This window comes from Pongo pygmaeus, chromosome 10 (assembly GCF_028885625.2).
Source record: "Pongo pygmaeus isolate AG05252 chromosome 10, NHGRI_mPonPyg2-v2.0_pri, whole genome shotgun sequence".
Taxonomy (NCBI): domain Eukaryota; kingdom Metazoa; phylum Chordata; class Mammalia; order Primates; family Hominidae; genus Pongo; species Pongo pygmaeus.
In genome coordinates this window covers 130,329,597-130,349,965 of record NC_072383.2, presented here as the reverse complement: position 1 = coordinate 130,349,965, position 20,369 = coordinate 130,329,597, and the positions used below count along the sequence as shown (strand labels likewise).

The 20,369-nt window shown below is 50.7% G+C and overlaps 1 protein-coding gene across 1 annotated transcript; it reads left to right on the top strand.

The window, feature by feature from the left end:
- The first annotated feature begins 1,807 nt into the window (after positions 1-1,807).
- On the top strand, positions 1,808-4,865 carry LOC129010649 (uncharacterized). The gene is made up of 5 exons (XM_054445168.1): positions 1,808-2,009; positions 2,107-2,480; positions 2,798-2,949; positions 3,568-3,629; positions 4,751-4,865. Exons 2-5 carry the CDS (start codon positions 2,151-2,153, stop codon positions 4,777-4,779), a joined length of 573 nt encoding a protein of 190 aa, XP_054301143.1. The 5' UTR covers positions 1,808-2,009; positions 2,107-2,150; the 3' UTR covers positions 4,780-4,865.
- Positions 4,866-20,369: the final 15,504 nt, after the last annotated feature.

Sequence of the window (20,369 nt, the reverse complement as noted above, 5' to 3'; positions counted from 1 at the left end):
TTGGCCAGCCTGGTCTCGAACTCCTGACCTCAGGTGATCCACCCGTCTCGGCCTCCCAAATGTCTTCTCTATATGTCATTGATTTCTTTGAGAAAGTGAGGTCATTTTTCATTGTGTGTTCACTTGTTTATTTAATTTAATTTAATTTATTTTAATTTTTTTTTATTAAGATAGGGTTTCACTCTGTCACCCAGGCTGGAATGCAGTGGCTCCATACTAGCACCCCGCAGCCTTGACCCTTTGGGCTGAAGCAGTCCTTCCCCCTCAGCCTCCCAAGTAGCTGGGACTACAGACGCTACCATGCCTGGCTAATTTTTTTGATTTTTATTAGAGATGAGGTCTCTCTATGTTGCCCAGGCTTGTCTCAAACTCCTGGACTCAAGAGATCATCCTGCTTTGGCCTTAAAAAGTGTTGGGATTACAGGCGTGAGCCTTGGTGCCCAGCCCTCTTTTTACAAATATATATGCATTATTCAGAGATTTACAAAGGGAATATGTTCAGATAGGTTGAAATTAAAACTAGATAACTTTTTGCCTAAAATAACAAAAGAAAAAGTCTGGTCACTCACTCTCACTAGTAGTATTTTGATAGCACTCCTTCCAGTCTTAATTTAATGAATTGATATGCAAATAATTTTTTCACCAAGTAGGAGAGAAGGCAGTCCATGATATTTCACAATGAGCTTCCCTCACTGGGTGATATGTCATAACACATCATGCCATATCATGCCACCATGGTCCTTGTACATGTGCTTTGTGATAGGGAATCCTCACCTGTGACTCTGGCCAGCCCCTCCCACCTGTCCTCATGGCTGGTCAGTGGGACAGTCCTCTGTTTCCCACCTCCCTCTTTCCATCTTCATTCCACTATTCCTTGATCATCAGCCCCTGACCTACACCTTCCAGTGGACCCTTGCTCCCTTGTCTTCTGGGATCTTCCTCCTCACAGGGGGTTTACAGCCCTTATATAATCTCATCCCACACCCATGTCACACAGGTCCTGAAGCGCTCCCACTCCAGACACTGGGCTGGGTATTGGGGACATAGGGACAGCCCGGCTGACACTATTTGACCCCTTACAGGCACCAGGAATTTACTTGTCTAATCCCCTGCATTTTCACAGCAGCCCTATGAGGTTTGTTCTGTTATGTTCCTGAATTGAACATAAGTGAGGTAGAAGTTGCACAGTGAGCAAGAGGAGAGGCTGGACTCCACCCCAGGCCATCAGAATCCAGGGTCGAGCTCCGAACTCTCATGCTAGTCCATGGCCCGAGCCTGGGAGGAGGTCACCCCGTGTCAGAGGACCCTTCCCCGTCCCTGTCTTGTGTCGTGAGGAAGGCCAGACAGGGCCCTAAGTGCTCTCAGCAGCTGGAACTCGTTGAGATACAAGTGACAGAAAAGCCAACTTTAACCAGTGGATTTTGGATTCAAGCTCCCGCACAGTCCAGGGCTAGAGCTGGCTCCTGCAAGACTAGATTCAGGCTCCATGGCGCCGTCAGGGCGCGATGCCTCTCTCCCCACACCACCGTCTCCTTGCTTCTTTCACGTTGACTCCTTTCTCTGACAGGCTCCTCCTTCGTGGATGCAAAATGGCTGCAGCACCTCCGGACCTCACATTGTCTCAGCTCCAAGTCCACTGGGAAGCCACCTGCCTAGGTCCCAGCATTCCCTGCAATTATCTCATTGGATCTCACTGGGTCGGATTGGGTCACATGTCCGTCCCTCAGCCAATCACAGTGGCTGGTGGAATAAACGCCCTGATTGGCTTAGGCTTGGGGAAGTCACGTGGTCTTGCCTGAGGCGTTCTGGAGCCTTTTCCAAAAGACAAATCTAAGAGCAGGAAGGGCCAGCTCAGCAGAGATGCACTGGCGTGGGCTCACCAGGCAGAGGGAAGAGACAACGCTTGGCACAGCCGACAGCACGGCTGCTCATAAACACTCACAGCCCCTCCGTGTCGGAGGACCTTCCCCAGCACGGACATCAGGCTGGGCCATGCCACTGCCTTTGCCGTAAAACTGGAGAGGAAGTGAGGGGCGTGGCTTCTGGGCAGCAGCTTTAGTACTTCCTGAGTTATTCGTCACATTCTCTCTTCCTCCCTCTGAGCAGCATGAAGTGCAGATGGCGAGGACGAGACGCCCAGCCAAGGGACAATGGACGAAGAGCGTGAGCGGGGGCGAGCCTTTCCCTTCGTGAGCAGCTGGGATCGGGGATGTCTGTTACCGTGGCGCAGCCTGGCACGTCCCGGCTGGTTCCCACTTACACACACAGTGGCGTTTGCCGTGGACCAGGACCTGGGCGCCTCTGAGGCTTGTTTCCCCACACAGCCAAGTCTGCAGGGCACCCAACAAATAACCCCCAAGTCACTGTTCACGCTGCTCCTGCTCCCCCGGGCTCTGGGTGGCTCCTTCCCCCTCCAGAGCCTCCGGAGCCGCCCGTGCTCCTTGTTCCAGCCTGAAGCGCCCAGGAGGACCCAGCAGCAGGTCAGGAGCAGTGACAAGCTCACGCCGCTGAACCGTAGAAATGAGTCTGGTTTCGTTCGATTTCCTCGGGGCCTCTGCGATATCCTCGGGGCCTCTGGGCTTGGGTGTGATGAGTTTCTGCCCTGGATCAAGTAGCTGGAGGGGAGAGCTGGCCTCAGATGTGCACTGGCGGCCAGAATGTTCCCCAGAGTCACACAGGGCCAGGCCTCCAATGCAGCATTTGCTTAGCAGCTGACCCGTTCTGTGTACTAGGAGGCTCCCCGCTCTCAGAAGCAGTCCCTCCTCCCTCCCACGTGACGCGGTCTGTGCATTTTCAGGTGAGGGACGGCCTGTGTCATCGTTGGAGCTTCCTAAGACTCCCAGAGGCTGACATGCCTCCCAGACTCGCCTCGGCCCGGCTCCCTGGGCCCTGCTCCAGGGGCTTCATTGCTCCCTGTCCCGGGTCATCCCTCAGCTCACTGTCTCTCAGGTAGGCGTCTTCACGTCAGATTTGTGGCTTTTCTCTTAAAATCCTTCACAAACTGGCTGTGCCCTGGCGTGCGTGGCCCAGGGCTGAGCAGGGGCAGCTCCAGGGTCAGATGGACTTGGGCTGACTCAGGCCCCACCAATTCTGAGTGTGGGACTCGGGGACCCTTCTACCCTCGCTGAGCCTCAGTCTCCTCATCTGTAAAACGGGGATAAGGGCACCTGCCTCCTGGGACCATGCTGGGGAGTCAGCTTAGCCCTGGGACCCATGGGCACTCACTCAGGTGTTGCTGTTGAGAGGTGTTGTTGCTGGTGAGACAGAAGGAGCAGCTGATTCGCGCAGAGAAGGAAGCAAAACGCTGTCTCATGGTTATGGGCATCTTGCAGTTGATCTCACAGGGACAGGCATTTCCTGTTGGGAAGGACGTGGCTCTACTGGGCTCTGCTGTGAACCTGGGTGAACCTCGTGGCCTCTCATCTTGGAATGTTGAGGATTTTAAACCCACTCGGATGTTTCACCCTTGGCTGTCCGAGGAAAATTCTTTTTTTCCTTTAATTTTGGTAGATAGCTACTTTAAAAAGCCAAGAGTTAAATGTGTGTTCCCCTTATCTCTTATACCAGGTCACTGACCCTTGGGGTCTTCAGTGGGAAGCCCAGGCCTGCTGTCCTGAGGGTGTATCTGGGTGAGGAGCCCGGGAGCAGCCGTGCATGCCTGAGCTCCCATCGGCATAAATGGGGACACAGACAGGCGCCCCGTCCACCTGTCCTGTCCTTGCTAAGTGTCGGCCTCCTCGCTGAGTGGGGCCCCGTCCACCTGTCCTGTCCTTGCTAAGTGTCGGCCTCCTCGCTGAGTGGGGCCCCATCAGTGGCTTTTCAGATGAGTCAGGGATGCTCCAGGCAGAGCCCGTGTCACTCCAGGCAGAGCCCTTGTCTGCGGGGAGCTGCCCCTCCTCGGGTGCCTGGAGAGGGCACATATGTGGGGGGTGGTCAGTGTGGCTCAGGTCTCCACACTACCTGCCCCCTGCTTCCCTCCTGCTGAGGCTGGGTGGACTCTGGGGAGGGGAGACAGTGCTCACGGGTTCACGGACACAGAGCAGGATGTGGGGACAGAACATGAAATCCCTGCACAGACCCCTCGGTTCTTCCCACAGATCCTGTTTTTCATTCCCAAATCACCTGGACACGCTTCTGTTGCCCCAGCTGGTTCCCAAAGTGGCCCTGATCCCCCCATCTGGGGCGCTGTCCTCATCAGGTTCCTCTTCCCCCTGGCCAGCCCCCATCCCTGCCCCAGCCCACAGCTGCCCTGTCCAGGGGACTTCAGTCCCAGATCCACAGCGGCTCTTGGGAGTCTTGCTGGGAAGGCGTGGGTGGGTCTCTCCCATTTCCCACCATGCCACTGGGGCCTTCCTGGTTGATTCTGAGGCCCAGACCCCTGTCTCCTCATCTAGATGGGGACACCGAGGCTTCTGGGAAGGAGAGGTGCTGGGGGATCATCAGGAGATCAGCAGCCAGGCCTGGACTCGTGTTCTGAGGCAGACTGGGGCCGTCCTGCCTGGCCTCTGGGGCCTTTCAGTCCAAGTTTGCAGCCACCTGTGGTCCTGAGGGCCACACACCTCATAGTTTGCATTCCCAGCCATTTCTTTTCTAAATCAGTAAAGCCTGACCTCTGTGGTCACCACCATCACTGCCAAAATCAGGTCAAAGGCAGCTCCCTTGTGCACAGAGCGGGTCCACTTCTGCTGCTGACAGGTGGGAGTCCCAATGCCCTGGGGTCCTATCAGCCACACCCCTGTCTTCACCGCAGGGCTGCTTATGCACCCCCCACTTTGCTGATGGACCAGAGGCTCCCTGGACACGGAAGCCAGATGTCACCATGCTCGTCCCTAGAGCAGCCGTATGGAGCGTGGAGCAGCAGAGCTCAGAGCTCATGCGGGGCTGATGCGGAGAAGCCGTCTCCCCATGCTGCGGCCCCCATGGGGGAAGGAGCTCACCTGAAGGGGGCCCTGTCATTGGCTGGGAGCCTCCACTGACTCCACAGCACTCTCCTGACTTGTGCCAGATGCCTTTGAAACAGTCACTGGGCTGAAAAGTGACCAGGCCATGGGGTGGAGCTGTGAAGATGAGTTGGCCCTGGTTGTGGATGGTGAGGGAGGGAGCAGCCCTGGCCTGGGCTCTGGCAGCCTTGCTGAGTCCATCTCCCTGAGGATGGGCCGGGCTGGGCTGGGGCTGGCACTCCGTGATGTGGAACGGGGTGTGTTGGGGGAGTCTTTGCTGGGAAGGACTCCTGCTGAGAGGAGCCATGTGTCGTGGAGGCTGTGGTTCCGAATCTCTCAGCAGGTGTGATTCTCTGCTTATTTGAATTAACTAAACTATAAATCATGCCTGCCACATCCCATTCCCATTGGTTTCCGTGGATTCACTGCTCATTTCTTGTTAGAAAGTGCTGTGGGCATCAGGAGTAGCTCAATAAGCAAAATGAAGCAGGTGTGGCAACTTCAGACAACTGAGTGTCCGCTGGGCTCTGCCTGCAGGTGTCTCCTTTTCATGAAACCAATTTGGCCCTGGTCGGCCCATTATGATAGGGAGGGTGGAGTTCGCTCCTGGGGATGGAGGGGCCAGCTCTGGGAGGATGAACTGAGGCACAAACAAGATGACATGGCTGTGCCAAGTGTTCCTGCCCAGGTCCCTCTGACATTGCACATGCCACGCTCTGTAGTCCCGTCCCGCTCCATCCACGTTCTCCATCCCAGGACAGATGCTCTCCTCTGTTCAAGCCCAGAGGGGACAAAGTTCACCGTGACCTCATTTCCCTTTAACGCTTGGGCAGGTTCCTTCCTGAAGCACGTCTTGGCGTGGCTACACCACTCAGGGGCCTTCGCCTGTTTACAGCCCAGGCCATCTGGCTCCAGGGAGGTATGGAAAAGTGTGACCACAGGCACAGCAGGAGCTCTGGGAGAGCAGGAGCAGGCTCTGGGAGAGCAGGAGCAGGCCCTGGCAGCACTGCTGGCCCCGTCCTGCCTCCCCCGCACCACTGTCTCCTCTCCCGACTCCTCCTCTGCCTCTGTCGTGGCTGCGTCCCATCTCCTCTAGATGTGCCCAGGAGCGTCCATCTCAAGGGAACTCCTCCCTAAGCCCACATTCTCTCCTGGCGTGTCCTTTAGTTCTCCTCCAGTTTACAGTCACACTTTTCCACTCTCTTAAATGATGGGTTTTAAAGTTAATTTTCACCAGGAAGAATATGCTGTGATTTTAAATGAATGTCCTCTTTCTCTAACAACTACCACTTAGGAATCTCCACGTTCCCTCCGTGGGCAACCCCATCTTCTGTGAACCTTCCAGAGATATGTTAAACACATACAGGAACATGGAGATGTGTGTGTTTTCTAAGATAACATAGCACAGCATGGACTTATCTTCTTCAGAATGTTTTTCATTCTTTTCCTTCTCCTACTGGTTTTTAGGATGGACATTCTGCATCTCTTGTCGCTTACCTTTTGACAAGTGCATTTAATTCATTACACTTTCATTAATAGCCATCTCTGCCTCCTTTCTGAATTATGATTATTAATTTCAACTATTGCCCTCTGGCTGACAGTCTGTTAACATACAGTCTTCTAGCTGGGTTTGGTTTTATTTCCTCTGTCGATATTATTATTTAATAATTATTTAATATTGTACCATATACATCATTTTCTTTTCTCAATGTAACTTACTGTATTTCAAACTGCTTCTCAGCAAATTATCTTCTTTATGCATTTCCTTCAGGAATTCTAGTAGGGAGAGGGTCCCTGGAGTTAATCCCTCCTTTTTCTGTATCTTTGAAAACATTCTAGTCTCATCTACCCCTCATATTTTCTAATTTCCATCTGGCCCTGTTCAGAAACGTGTGGCTGCCTCCGGGATCCTGGGAGATGGTGTCCTCCTAAGAGGTTGACCTGGAGTCACCTTGCAGGGCCTGTTCCTCCCCAGGTGCCCCTCGGGGACATCTCAGCTCCTCTCTCACCCCCAACTGTAAATAGCCCTCTGTGGGGGCTACGATAGACCCAGCTCGTGGCCCCAGGGCTTCACCCCTCCCTGCGGAGCCCCCACCCTCTGCCCTTGGCTTTGGGCTTGAGCCTGGGAATGGCTCTGGCCAGCAGAAAGGGATGGGGACGGTGCAGAATCCCTCAGGCTTCCCGTGTCCACGCCGCTGGCTCCTCACACACTGGAACAGGAGTTCTGCCGGCAGCTGGGGAGACCGTTCTCTAGGGCGTCCTCTGAAGGCAGCAGGCTGCTTTTTAGACACTTACAAGATAATTCACAGCTCATCAGGAACACCGCATCACTGCTTATGGGTGTCTCACGACTGCAGTAGGAAAAATAGGTCTCTTATCGGAAGATTAAGGAAGAAAGATTCTCTCCCTACAGACTCCTCCTGAGCAGCCATGCACATGGCGTTTACTCCCAATGGGCGATGGGATTTTCATCAGCTTTTATGTTCAGAAGGCAGGGCACACCTGGAAGCCGTTGTCGGGGGATGGCCTGATTGAGCTGGTGAGGCCCTGGGAGTGCGGGTAGGGTCCGTTCCTGATCAGGAGCGTTCTCAGCGTCGTGAGCAGCACAGGACTCGGAGGCTCGGAGGCCCCCAGGAGGCAGGCCCTGCAGCGTGGGGCAAGGAATGGGCACAGATGCTGGGCGCGTGCTGTGGTTGCCCTGGGAGGCCTTGGCAGCGGCGGATCCAGTAGCACAGGCATCATTGGGTGTGCTTCCTGCTGGGGCCGTGGGGATGGAGCCTTCCAGGTCCAGGCGAGGACACAGGCAAGTGTGCGGCTGTGAGTGCTGGGAGGGGTGGCCCATGGCCCTGGCAGCCCCAGGCCCACACCCTGCTGTGTTCTGGGGGAGATGAGATGATTTTCCTGAAATATTCTTTCTCTTCCTGGCCCCGTTCTCCAGGTGTGGAATATCCGGCTCCAGTCAAAGCCATGTCACCTGCTTTGTCCAGTGAAACGTCAGTGGACAGGCGCTGCCCGGGCTCCAGGGAGCTCCTCACTGAGGCTCACTCCCTGTGCCTCTGCCATCAGCACGGAAGGACCTGCTTGGCCGCCTGCGGGCCCTTGAGGACACGCGGTGCAGGAGCAGAGCCAGCCACACTGCAGCTGCTGCACTGTTCATCTGAGTGGCGCAAGGTCAGCTGACATCCGTTGGACCCTCAGACCCCCGAGCCAGCCCCACTGAGATCTGAGCCACCGCGGCCAAACTGCAGTCACCTGGGAAGGAAGCCCCCCGTTCCGCCCCGGAGATGTGCGGCACTTTGCTGTGCAGCAGGTGCGGATGCGTGCGCCTCCAGCCGCTCCCCTGCTCCCTGGTTTTGGAAGCTTTCCCTCTCCTGGGCCTCATGGTGCTGGGATCCACCACGAGCCATCGCTTTGGTTGTTTCTCAAGTCCAGAGAAGAGAGTTTTGTGTGCAGTGAAAACCTTCCTTGTAACACTGAGTAGAATCTCCGTGTGCATTTGGCCGCCAGCCATGGAGCAGGATCTGAGCTTCTCCTGGGTGTGGGTTCTCCATTTTCAGTGGATTCGGTGGGGGCTTTCCTGGGTGCGTTTGCCCCCTGGGTGGGTGCCGTGCAAATTAAATCAAAGGCATGAAAAACAATCTCGATCACAAGGCTGCTCAAACACACTCTGTCCTCTGGACTCTGGTGTCCAAGGGGTCTTCGTGTTCATCTCAGAAACAGGATCATAAATTGAAGCCCCTCTAAGACCCCTCTGTGTGGTCTAAGCAGGAGGGTGAGTGGAGGTGTGGCGCCCACCTGACCTTTCCTCTGTCCACATACGTCCCGCCCCCTCTGCTGATGGGCAGAGTCATGTGACTGGTCCCGGCCAATGGACTTAGGGCAGGAGGGACCTGGTGACAGCTGGCTGAGGTGGAGAAAAGCCCCCGGGGTCCCTCCAGCTGCACATTTCCTGCTGCCCTGACTAAGGGGCCACATGCTCTCTTGAGTGTGGGCATGAGGAGCGGGGCCTTGGTCATCAGGGCCCCGAGTGACTCTGTGGAGCCGAGCCCCAGCCCTGTGCTCATGGAGTGTGAGTGAGAACTGAGGTTTGGTGCAGCTGCTGGGATTTCAGGGCCATTTGTTACTGGAGAAGCTGTTACAGGGGTCCCAGACCTGGGCTTCCTCCTTGCTCGGTGCATCTTGGGAACTCCGGATATTATCATCCTCATCTCTGTAGTGAGAATCATCATCATCATCAAACCTCATTCACTTATTGTGAAGATTAAATGAGTTAACATAGTAAAGCTTTAGAACAGTGTGTAGCAAATGCAGTCACTGTGTTGGTGTTGGCGATAATGAGGGGAGTCAAATTTTGAAGGCGTTTGATACCAGGCTCAGGAGTTTGGTCTTCATCTCAAAGGCCTGCCTTGGCCAGGCACAGTGGCTCATGCCTGTAATCCCAGCACTTTGGGAGGCCAAGGTAGGAGGATCACTTGAGCTCATGAATTTGAGACCAGCTGGGCAATGTAGGGAGACCCTGTCTTTACAAGAATAATAAAAACTATTAGCCATGCATGGTGGTGCATGCTTGTAGTCCCAGCTGCTTGGGAGGCTAATGTGGGAGGATCACTTGAGCCCAGGATTTTGAGGCTGCAGTGAGCTGTGATCACGCCACTGCACTCCAGCCTGGATGACAGAGTGAGACCCTGTCTCTTAAAAGGAGAAAAAAAAAGGCCTGACTTTTTCAGTGTCTCCTGCAAACACTAATTCTACAGACTATTAAGACATTGCACAAAAACAGTATTCTATGTTTTTTTTTTCATTTTTTTACAAGCAGTGCATTAGCAAAGTGAATGCATTACTTTTTTTTTAACTGCAGAACTTGTCAGTGCCTTTAATCTGAGGGATGAGTCTCCAGGAGAGTTTGTTGTCAGGATTTAACACTTACTCTTGACAAAGCAGTGATTTGTGCTGGAAATGAACTGGGCAGACCCTGCTCCCATCTCCGTCTGCCCCAATCTCCGTGCTGCCCACTCCCCATTAACAGTGCCTGTAAACTAAGTCACTGCACAACACCCACAAATGGAGAGTGGAGGAACATCACTTTCCACCCCAGGATCATGACGAGGGCTCTGTAACTTTAACAACTGGTCAGAAGACACCTGGGCTTGGGCTTGTACAGCAGCTCCGGAGCCTGTCCTCCCTTATCATCCATGGCACCATGACTTTGGAGGGTCTTAGCGCAGTCCTCCCTGCCAAGGGGCTGTCAGTGCTGGGCAAGAATTTATGCATGTTCAGGGCTGGGCCCTAAGCTTCCTGTGGAGGCGCCTGACATGCCCTTCCCATATTCCTGTTGACTGAGGTGGTGATGCCCAGGTGACCCTGGAAACTGCATGTTGATGGTAGCTTAGCAGCCATCAGCCTGGGCCCCTGAATGACCGCATGGAGCAGAGTCTTCCTGCCGACTGGAATTACCACTCCACATTCCTGTGAGAGAGAAACAAGTGTTTTCCTCATGAGCTTCTTGAGTTTTGGATGTTTCTGTGCCAAACAGCTAACCCTGGCCCAATACACAAGGTGACGGCAGACTTTCCCCCAGACAAGAAAAATGGTGTTGGGCAGAGGAAGAGGTGAGGCCGGAGGGCAGGTGTGGGAGGGTGACTGGCTCTTCCTGGAGTGGAGGTGGGGGTGGGATGGAGCCGTTGGCCTGTGGGCAGGTGGGTGGGGGAGTTGGTGGCTGCCTTCCCACTCCCTCTGGAAAGGCAGCCCCAGGCTTCTCAGAGCTGGACTCTCTCTGTCCAACAGGAAAAGGCTGCCCTGTCCTCTTGCAGAGGGGAGAATACACCTGTGCCTTCCTTCCCACAGGCTCCTGTGGCTAAGCAGCGGGTACAGCCCCTTCAGTCCTGTGTCCTTCCCTCTTCCAGCATTCCCTGAACTGCTGGGATGACGTGGGATGTGGACCAGGAGCCCCTCTGTCACCACTCGAGCTCAGGGGCTAGAGCCGGCCTGGCTCAGTTGCCAGGTCTGGGGAAGACATTGAGGATTCCAAAAGCTGATTGAACAAGTCCCTTCCCAAAATGAATGGGCTGAGTGGCCAGCACACCTAGGCCTTGTTTCACTTGTCCTGAGGCAGAATCATCCTCGTAAATACAACCTGGGAACATGCACTTTGGGGACGAGGGCCCTGCTCTAGGCTTAGATCAGCTGTCTCCAACCCGCGGCATGTGGGCCCCATGTGGCCCAGGACACTTTTGAATACAGCCCAACACAAGTATGTAAAATTTCTTAAAACATTATGAGATTTTTTTTTTGCAACTTTTTAAAGCTCATTAGCTATTGTTAGTGTATTTTATGTGTGGCCCAAGACAATTCTTCCTGCGTGGCCCAGGGAAGCCAAAAGGTTGGACAGCCCTGGTTTGGATGGACAAAGTCTCCATGAATGAAGTGCATTTGGGCTGGGGATGAGCAAAGGACAGGCTGAAGCTTGGTGAATGGAAACCACAGCTAAGCAGGATGCAGGGTTGTACAGACCATAAACTCAGCTGCCAGAAGGCACATTTCCTTCTTTTCCTATAATTGGATCCATTTCATACCTTGAGCCAATATTATGACTGATGTAAAAGTATAATTTATTAAATTCTAAAGAAACTTAGACAAGATCAAAGTAATGTGTTAGACAGGGCATGAGTAGGAGTTTTGCAGAAAAAAATCCAAGGAGAGAATCGTGTGTGTGTGTGCGTGTGTGTGTGCGTGCGTATACAGTTCACCCTTGAACCACACAGGAATTGGGAGTGCTAACCTCCCGCACAGTTGAAAAATCCATGTATAATTTTTGACTCTCTCAAAACTTAACTATTAATAGCCTACTGTTGACCAGAAGCATTACTGATAACACAGTAGATTTACATATCTTTTGTAAATTATATACTGTATTCTTACAATAAAGTAAACTAGCATACAGAGAATGTTATTTAAAATCATAAGAAAGAGAACATTTATTTGCTATTCACTAGTGGAAGCACATCATTGTAAAGATCTTCACCCTCATTGTCTTCGTGTTGAGTAGGCTGAGAGGAGGAGGAAAGGGAGGGGTTGGTTGTGCTGTCTCAGGGGTGGCAGAGATGTAAGAGGTGGAGGAGGTGGAAGGAGGGAAGGCAAGAGAGGCAGGCACACTCGGTGAAATTTCCTGGAAATTTTGTCTGACCTGTTTGCTTTTTCATTTTTCTAAAAACATTTTTATGTGAATCCTACTGCCACCGTTTGCTTTAGATTCAGTGCCTGTGTCATAGAAGGGTCCGTGTCAGTAAGGATGGAATACTGGAACCCTCCTGGCAGATTGTCTGAGGTCAATGTGTTTTCTGGTACGGCTTCTTCTTTGTCTTCTTCCTCATCATCCGGTGCTGGTTCAGAAGCACTCACATCCGGTGCTGGTTCTGAAGCACTCACCTCCATCACGTCATCTTCTGGTTATTGTCTTCTGTGAATTCCTCTGGTGTGGTGTCTGTTAGCTCTTGGATTTTTCCAAGATCCATATCTTGAAATTCTTCAACCCCCCATCATTATTTTTGCCAGATGCACAATCACTTTCATGATTTTTTTGATTGGCTCTGTTGTAAACCCTGTGAAGTCATGTACAACATCCAGACATAGTTTTTTTTTCCAGCAGGAATTCATAGTTTCAGACTTGGTGGCTTTCACAGCTTTTTCTAACGATGGCATCTTCCATGGTGTAATCCTTCCAGACTTACATGACATTCTTGCTACTGGAATTCTGTTCCATAATGTTGACAATCCTTGCCATACAGTACCGTGCTTAATGGGCCTTAAAGGTCCTTATGACTCCTGATCTAGAGGCTGAATTAGAGACGTATTTATCTTGTATTGTATTGTATTAAAGATATTGTATTGTATTTGGGGACAAGACCACTTTGATGCCTTTGGTGTCGAACCTAAGGTGTTCTGGGTGGCCAGGGGCATTATCCAAAATCAAACAGACTTTAAAAGGCAGTCCCTTACTGGCAAGGTACTTCCTTACATCAGGGACAAAGCATCCATGAAATCAATCCAGGAAAAGGGTGCTCACTGTCCAGACCTCCATGTTGTACAAAAGACTGGCAGCTGGTGTTTATCTTTTCTCTTCAAGGCTTGGGGGTTAGCAGCTTTATAGATAAGGGCAGTCCTGACCATACACCCAACTGCATTTGCACAAAACTGTAGAGTTGGCCTCTCCCTGCCTGCCTTCAGTGCTGGTGCTCACTTCTCTTTCTTACTAATAAATGTCATTTGTGGCATTTTCCTCCCAGAATAGAGCACTTTCATCAGCATTAAAAATCTGTTCAGGCAGATAGCCTTTATGCTCATTGATTTTCTTAATGGTGTCTAGTAACTTGTCTGCTACTTCTTAGTAAGCAGAAGCTGCTTCTCCTGTTATCCTGACATTTTTTGAAAGCCAAACCTCTCTCTTTCTAAAATTATCAAACCATCTTTGGCTGGCATTAAACTCTCCAGCTTTAGCTTCTTCACCTTCCTTTTGCTTTAAGTTATCAGATAATGACTTCTGTTTTTCTCAAATCATTAAAGTCTACAGTATGCCTTTCTCGTAGTAATTCTGCACCCACACAAAAGCTGCATTTTCAATATGAAATTCAAACGTATGCTACAAAAAGTGTGAGGTGTTTGTGCTTGCTGGCATAGCTGCAGCAACGGCTTCATGGATTTCCTTTTCTTTCTTTCTTTTTTTTGTAATGGTCCTTATGCTAAATTCATTTATCTTGAATTGGCAAGCAATCTCAGCTGCAGACCTTGACCTAGAGTACATATCAGGCAATTCAACTTTGTATTGTAATGTCATGACTTTTCTCTGCTTCTTGGAGCACTTCCAGCATCACTAGTGGCACTTCTCATAGGTCTCATGGTGTTACTCAAGGTTTATGGTATTGCAGTAAATATGATTAAAAAAATACATGAGAACCACAAGAGATCACTTTTTACTGCAATATGTAATTTACTGGAGCGGTGAGCTGTGCATGGGGAGGTGATTGGCATCACACTGCATTTCCAGCAAATACTCAGAACACTTGAGCTCACTGTAGTAGCAACAGGAGGTGGCCATGAAATTATGACAGTGGTATGTTATGTACTACAATGAGTTTTATACAGTTATGGTTTCATACTGCATCTTTATGTTTGTTTACATTTCTCTTGACTGTGAATGATGCCATGTAAAGTCTGTGTTTATATGTGTAATTTTGATAAATTTTAACTTTTATAATAATTTGTCTAATATTGTGGTAGTGAATGATAAGATAGATCAGTATCTACATTTATTTTATGTATTCATGGTATGCCTAACTTTAATTTTTTTCCAATATTTCTAGGTTATGTGTTTCATCTGCAAGTTTTTTCAAATTGTTGCAAATCTTCATTTTTCCAACAAATTTACTGAAAAAAATCCATATATAAGTGGCCCCCCCACCAGTTCAAACCTGTGTTGTTCAAGAGTCAGCTATTTTTATGAGGTGTTTTCAAAAGTTTATGGAAAATGTGTCTTACGAAAAAAGCTATGCATGGATTTCAAATTTCTTTTGCACCAAAATAAACTCATACTAACTTGTTATAATATGTCTGAAAAGTATCTAGTTTGAGACACTAAGGAAGATAAGACATCAGTTTGGAAAGAGTCCCTATCAGAGCAACGTGAATTATGCAAAATTGAAGCAAGAACAAACACCAAATTTATGGTGAAGCTTAGGTAGAGGAATGGTGAAGTCATTGATGCTTTCTAAACAGTTTAGGGGGATAATGCCCCACAGAAATCAGACATTTACAAATGGTTACGTCATTTTAAGAAGGAACAGGATGATGTTGAACATGAAGCCTGCAGCAGCAGACCACGTCAATTTGAGAGGAAAAAATTAATCTTGCTTATGCCCTAGTTGAAGAGGACTGTTGCTTAGCAGCATAAACAATAGCCAACACCATAGACATCTCAATTGGTTCAGCTTTCCCAATCCTGGCCAAAAAATGAAAGTTGAGCAAATTTTCTACATAATGAGTGCCCAAACTTGCACCCACATCAGCTGCCAACCAGGGCAGAGCTTTCAATGGAAATTTTAAGCAAGAGGGGGATCAAGATCTTGAAGCATTGTTTTGAAGAATTGTAACAGGAGGTGAAGTATGGCTTTGCTAGTACCATTCTGGAGACAAAGCACAATCAAAGCGATGGCTACCAAGAGGTGGATGTGCTGCAGTCACAGCAAGCATGGCTGCCCAAGAGCAAAGTCATGGCAACAATTTTGGGGAATGTTCAAGGCATTTTGTCTGTTGACTTTCTGGAGGGCCAAAGAACAATAACAGCTGCTTATGATGAGAGTGTTTTGAGAAAGTTAGCCAAAGCTTTAGCAGAAAGTTGCCTAGGAAAGTTTCACCAGAGAGTCCTTCTCCACCACAACAATGCTCCTGCTATTTCTTACCATCAAACCAGGACAGACTTTTTTTTCTTTTTTTGAGATGGAGCCTTGCTTTGACACCCAGGCTGGAGTGCAGTGGCGCTATCTTGGCTCACTGCAACTTCTGCCTCCCAGGTTCAAGTGATTCTCCTGCCTAAGCCTCCTGAGTAGCTGGGATTACAGGCACCCACCACCATGCCTGGTCAATTTTTGTATTTTTAGTAGAGACGAGGTTTCACCATGTTGGTCAGGCTGGTCTCAAACTCCTGACCTCGTGATCCACCCACCTTAGCCTCCCAAAGTGCGGGGATTACAAGTGTGAGCTACCACGCCTGGCCAAACCAGGGCAATCTTGAGAGCATCCCTGGGAAATCATCAGGTGTCCACCTTTCAGTCCTGATTTGGCTCCTTCTGACTTATTTTTTTCCTCATCTTAAAAAGTCTTTAAAGGGCACCCCTTTTTCTTCAGTTAATAATGAAGCCCAAGGAGAGGACATTGCCTGGGCTTTTCCCTGGGGCTGCCCCCTGGCTGGGAGGAGAGCTGGCAGTTGCCAGGGGTGGACATTTGGGACAACAGGGCCTTGTCCTGCAGCCTGAAAGCCCCTCTAGGGCTCCTGTCCCATTTCCCTCTTAAATCTAACCAGCTGTGGCAGAGAAGCTTGTGGGCAGAGAAGGGGGTCCAGGGAACTTTCCAGAGCCTCTCAGCCCTGTGATGGAAACAGGGGCCACATGGGGACATGGTCATAGTGTCATCAGGCACAGTGCCCACTCCACTGCCAGGGACTGTGCTGAGGGCTCATGAGCCATCCAGGGACACTGCTTACATCCCAGTGCAAGATACCAAAAACACTGGGAAAACCTAAGAACCGAACACAGGGAACTGTCTCAACTTTAGGATGGAGGCAGACGAGTGCTCTGCAGAAATCAGCGGGTCTCACAGATCTGCGTTAATTAGAAGCAATGATGTCTGCAATCTAGTGAAATTGGCAGATGACAAAATATTGTTTATAAAGTGGTCCCATCTAGGTATAAACAAGGTTACATCTATTACATTCTATGTGTGCCTTTTTAGAAGTGAGACTGTAAAAGACGGTAAAAATTCAATCCTAATTGTTCACAGTGATTTGTCCCTGATAATACAAATTTATAGGGCTTACTTTCTTTGCCTGTCATTATTTTCTGACCCCCTCTCCTTGCTGCCTTTATGAGTAATGAATGTGCATTACTTATGCAGTTAAACAAATAGGAGGCTTTTAAAACTTGGCTTTGTTTCCTGGCTGGCATCTTCCTCTCTGGGCACATCTCCTAGCAAGAACAGCTTCTGAATATATTCCCATGTTTGTGAAATGCATGGACATTAGCTCTGCCTGGCACAGCCGAGAGCAAGGAAAAGTCAATCAGAAAAGCAGAGAAAAACAGATCCAAACACAACTCGAGTTCCAGAATACGGTGACACTCTGTGCACCTACACTTAGGTTCACCTCATTCACTCATCCTGGTGGAAAAGAGACCATGAGATGAGTAATCTAAGAGCAGTCCATGGATGACAGAGGATTTATATTTGGCTTCAGAATAAATTAATTCACTTTTTAATAATGATCTCCCAGGAGAATGACATTTTTAAATGCCTGACTTGGCTAAATACTAAGAGTGGAGTCCTCAGTTCACGCTGATTAATGGAGAGGGCAGGTGAGGAGCAGGGGTGGGTGGAGGCACATGGAGGGCACAGGTGGGTGGGGCAGCCTGTCTGGGAGCAGAAATCCCATAGACGGCATCCCTGGGCCCTTCTGTGCCGCAGCAAGAACCAGTGCATGTAGGATGTCCCTGAACCATGGGCGCCGGGGCAGAGTCCTGAAAGTAACACCTTCCTGGAATTCAATAAGAAAAATCTGAGCAGACTTCATGAAATCTGATTTAATGATCTATTCTCATCGTTAGAAGGGGGACTCTGGTTTGGGGCAAGGCTAGAGGAACTTACTTTCAGGATTAATTAAATAAGCCACGTGTATTTCTCCACGGAGACCTGCCCTGTCTAGCTGCGCGCCAGTTAATCAGGGAATTGTCAGGACCTGGTCTTTGCTGCTCCTGGGTCAGATCTCTGCCCCGCTTTCCCTTATCCCCATCCCCTCCTCCAGACTGCGGTCACCTACCCAGGCCAGGCTGGCGCTGGGGGGTAAGGGGAGCAGGTCCATACTCTGTGACTTTGTGAGAACACAGGCGGCAGGCGCCTCTTTGCACCCATGTTTCTCTCCCCGTCGCTCCTCACGCCCTGCCTTTGATGGTGAAATGGAACTAGCTCAAACTTGGCTTCCTTCTGTGAAAACAGTGAAAAGGCACAGGCAAACAAGAATATGTGACCGTCACAGCACAGCTGGGCTGACAGTCCTTCAAGTGGCTGAGAGTTCTTGTAAGGGAGGATAATTACATTTTCATTGTGTTAAAAAAGGAGGAAATGTGGAATACGTCCACCATCACTGCTTTGAATCTCCTCAAATTTCATTTCCTTCTGAAACTGTTGGGAGTCAGGGGCAGACCTGTGGCTGGACTCATGACACCCTCGTGGGTGGGTGGGTGAGAAGGTGCTCGGGGCCCTTCAGTGTGGGGTGAACAAAACCCCCAGACCCTCTGCCAGCTTCTATCCAGGACTCAGACCCACAACTGCACAGGAGGTGCTGAGTCTCGGGCGCATAACTGAATGCCTCCCCCATAAAGACGTCATTGGTGCGGAGAAAGATAAACGTCATTGAAGAGCGAGTTTCCAGCTCAGCAGCACCTGGGCTTTGTCCAGCCTGGGCCAGGGCGGGAGTGCGTTGAGGTACTTCCTGGCATGAGTTTGGATTTGGGGACCCGAGGAACCCGTGGAAGGTGAGGAGAGTCTGTGTTGGTGTCAGTCCTGGGACCTCCCTGTGCAGAGAGGCTCACGTGTTCCCACGCTCCCTCCTTCAGCGTGGTGGATACCAGAGTCGGATCCGCAGGGAAGGCAGGGCTGAAGCCACGTGAGACGCCCCAAGCCGGGCGATCCAGCGCCCGTCAGCGGGAACGCCATTGAAGCCTAATTGTCAGTCATTAAACAGGACAAGACTGCCTGGGATCTCAACTGGATAATTCAAACAATTAGAATAACAAGGGTTTGTTTGGTCCTAACATTACTGAGCCGAAGAACAATATTTGTGGCATTAACTCTGAAAGTGTCTCGTTCCCAGGACTAAGCAGGGCAGTCTGTGATTAGGAAATACTTCACCACGACAAAACCCCCATCTTCCCTGTAGGATGGCCTCAGGGTCCTCCAGGGAGAGCCCACTCTGACCCCACACCCAGGATGTTCATTACAACACACAGGCAGCTTCTTCAGGGTATAAAAACATCACATTTTAATGACATAATCACCTCTCTTCATTATGTCATTAGCAAAAGCACCATAATTATACACTTAGAACCTGAAATCATCAATAGGGGCCCTGTTTTGTAATTTGAACTATAATTTATAATGGTGAACCCTCCACAGTTCCAGGCAACATGCGGAGAAGGTAATTTCTAGATAGATGACAAGGGGTGCCTTCAGCAGCCTGGGTAGTCACACTGTTCGATAGTAAAAAAGAGGTTTGGAGCCCTGGTGGGAAGCTTCAAGTTAAAGAAGCCAAGAAATTAAATAAACAGAAAGTAGATTTGAAATACACACGGCAAACTGGCAATTTATCTTTGAGTATTTCGAAATCACAAACTGTAAAAGATTCTAACACACTCTGGTGTTTTTCAAAGACGAAGGTTGGGATTTCCCCTAACATTTAGAAACAGTTGGAAGCATGTATGTGAACTCTTGTGTTGAAACTGCTCTGCATTCATTTAGGACTTTTATCTTCAAGTCACCTTCTGGAGGACTTGGGCGTGTGTTTGGAAACGTCCCTCTGGAGCCGCGTGGGAATCCTTAGGGTTCAGCCGCGTAGGTGCTGGGGAGTCTGGAGCAAACAGCACCCACCGGTCTGGGTCTGTTCTTCCCTGCTGAGGGGCGTCTGGAGAAAGGAGGAGCCTACAAGTGGAAGGGGGGAGGCGGGGTCCTGCCTGTGCCTGGGGTCCTGCTGCCTCAGGGTCAGGACCCTGGGAACCCCACCCCGACCCACCGTGTCCTGCTCTGACTTTGCTCTTGGTGGTGGCGGCGGGGGCCGGGGAGTCTCTCCGTGGTTCTGCCAGGCTGGGAAATGCCTGCTCCGCATCTAGCTTCCTGCTACCCCCTCACCATCTTGGCCGTCAGCACCGCTCCAAGACCCAAATACTGGGGCTGTGGATGGAGAACCTGGCTGGAGGCAGTCAGGGCTCCGCTGTTCAGGGACTTAAGGGGACTGAGCTGGCCTGGGGTTGGTCGCACACTCACTGTGGCTGCACATTCCCGTTCTCTGCTTCCAGGGCAAGGAGAGGACCGTGCATCCTCAGTGACGGTGGTGCCTCACCCTCCTTTAGAGAAGCCTGTCCTTGCCCCCGAGCTGCTCTCCACGGAGTCCCGTTTGCGCACCGGAGGTCCCTGTGAAGGAGCGTCCATCAGGTCTGGACGTGCACCTGACCTCGCTGACTGAGAACGTGGTGACAAAGGTGACTAATGCTCCATTACTTCTGCGTCTGATACCCAGGTCCATGCAGGCTTCTCTGGCCTCTGTCCTTGGATCCTTAAATTAATCCAAGGATGCAGCAGTCGGGGCCTCCTCACTGGAGAACTCGTGTATTTGCCACACAGGAGACTGAGGCAGGGAGTGGGTTACGGAGGGGACGGGAGAGCTGAGAAGTCAGACGGGGGCTGGGAGGCAACTCAGAGGTCAGGAGAGAAGGCGGCGGCTCCGTCCCTGGGCTGGAGCGGGGTGGGTGGTGCTGGCAGAGCCCAGGGCTGGGGTCTCTGGGGAAGCTGGACCCACAGCAGCCTCGGTGTGCAGGAACGACATACACAGCAGGCCGGAGGCTGCCTGATTCTCACGTGTGTTCACGGAGGCCCGTGTGCAGCGATGATCCCCAGCCA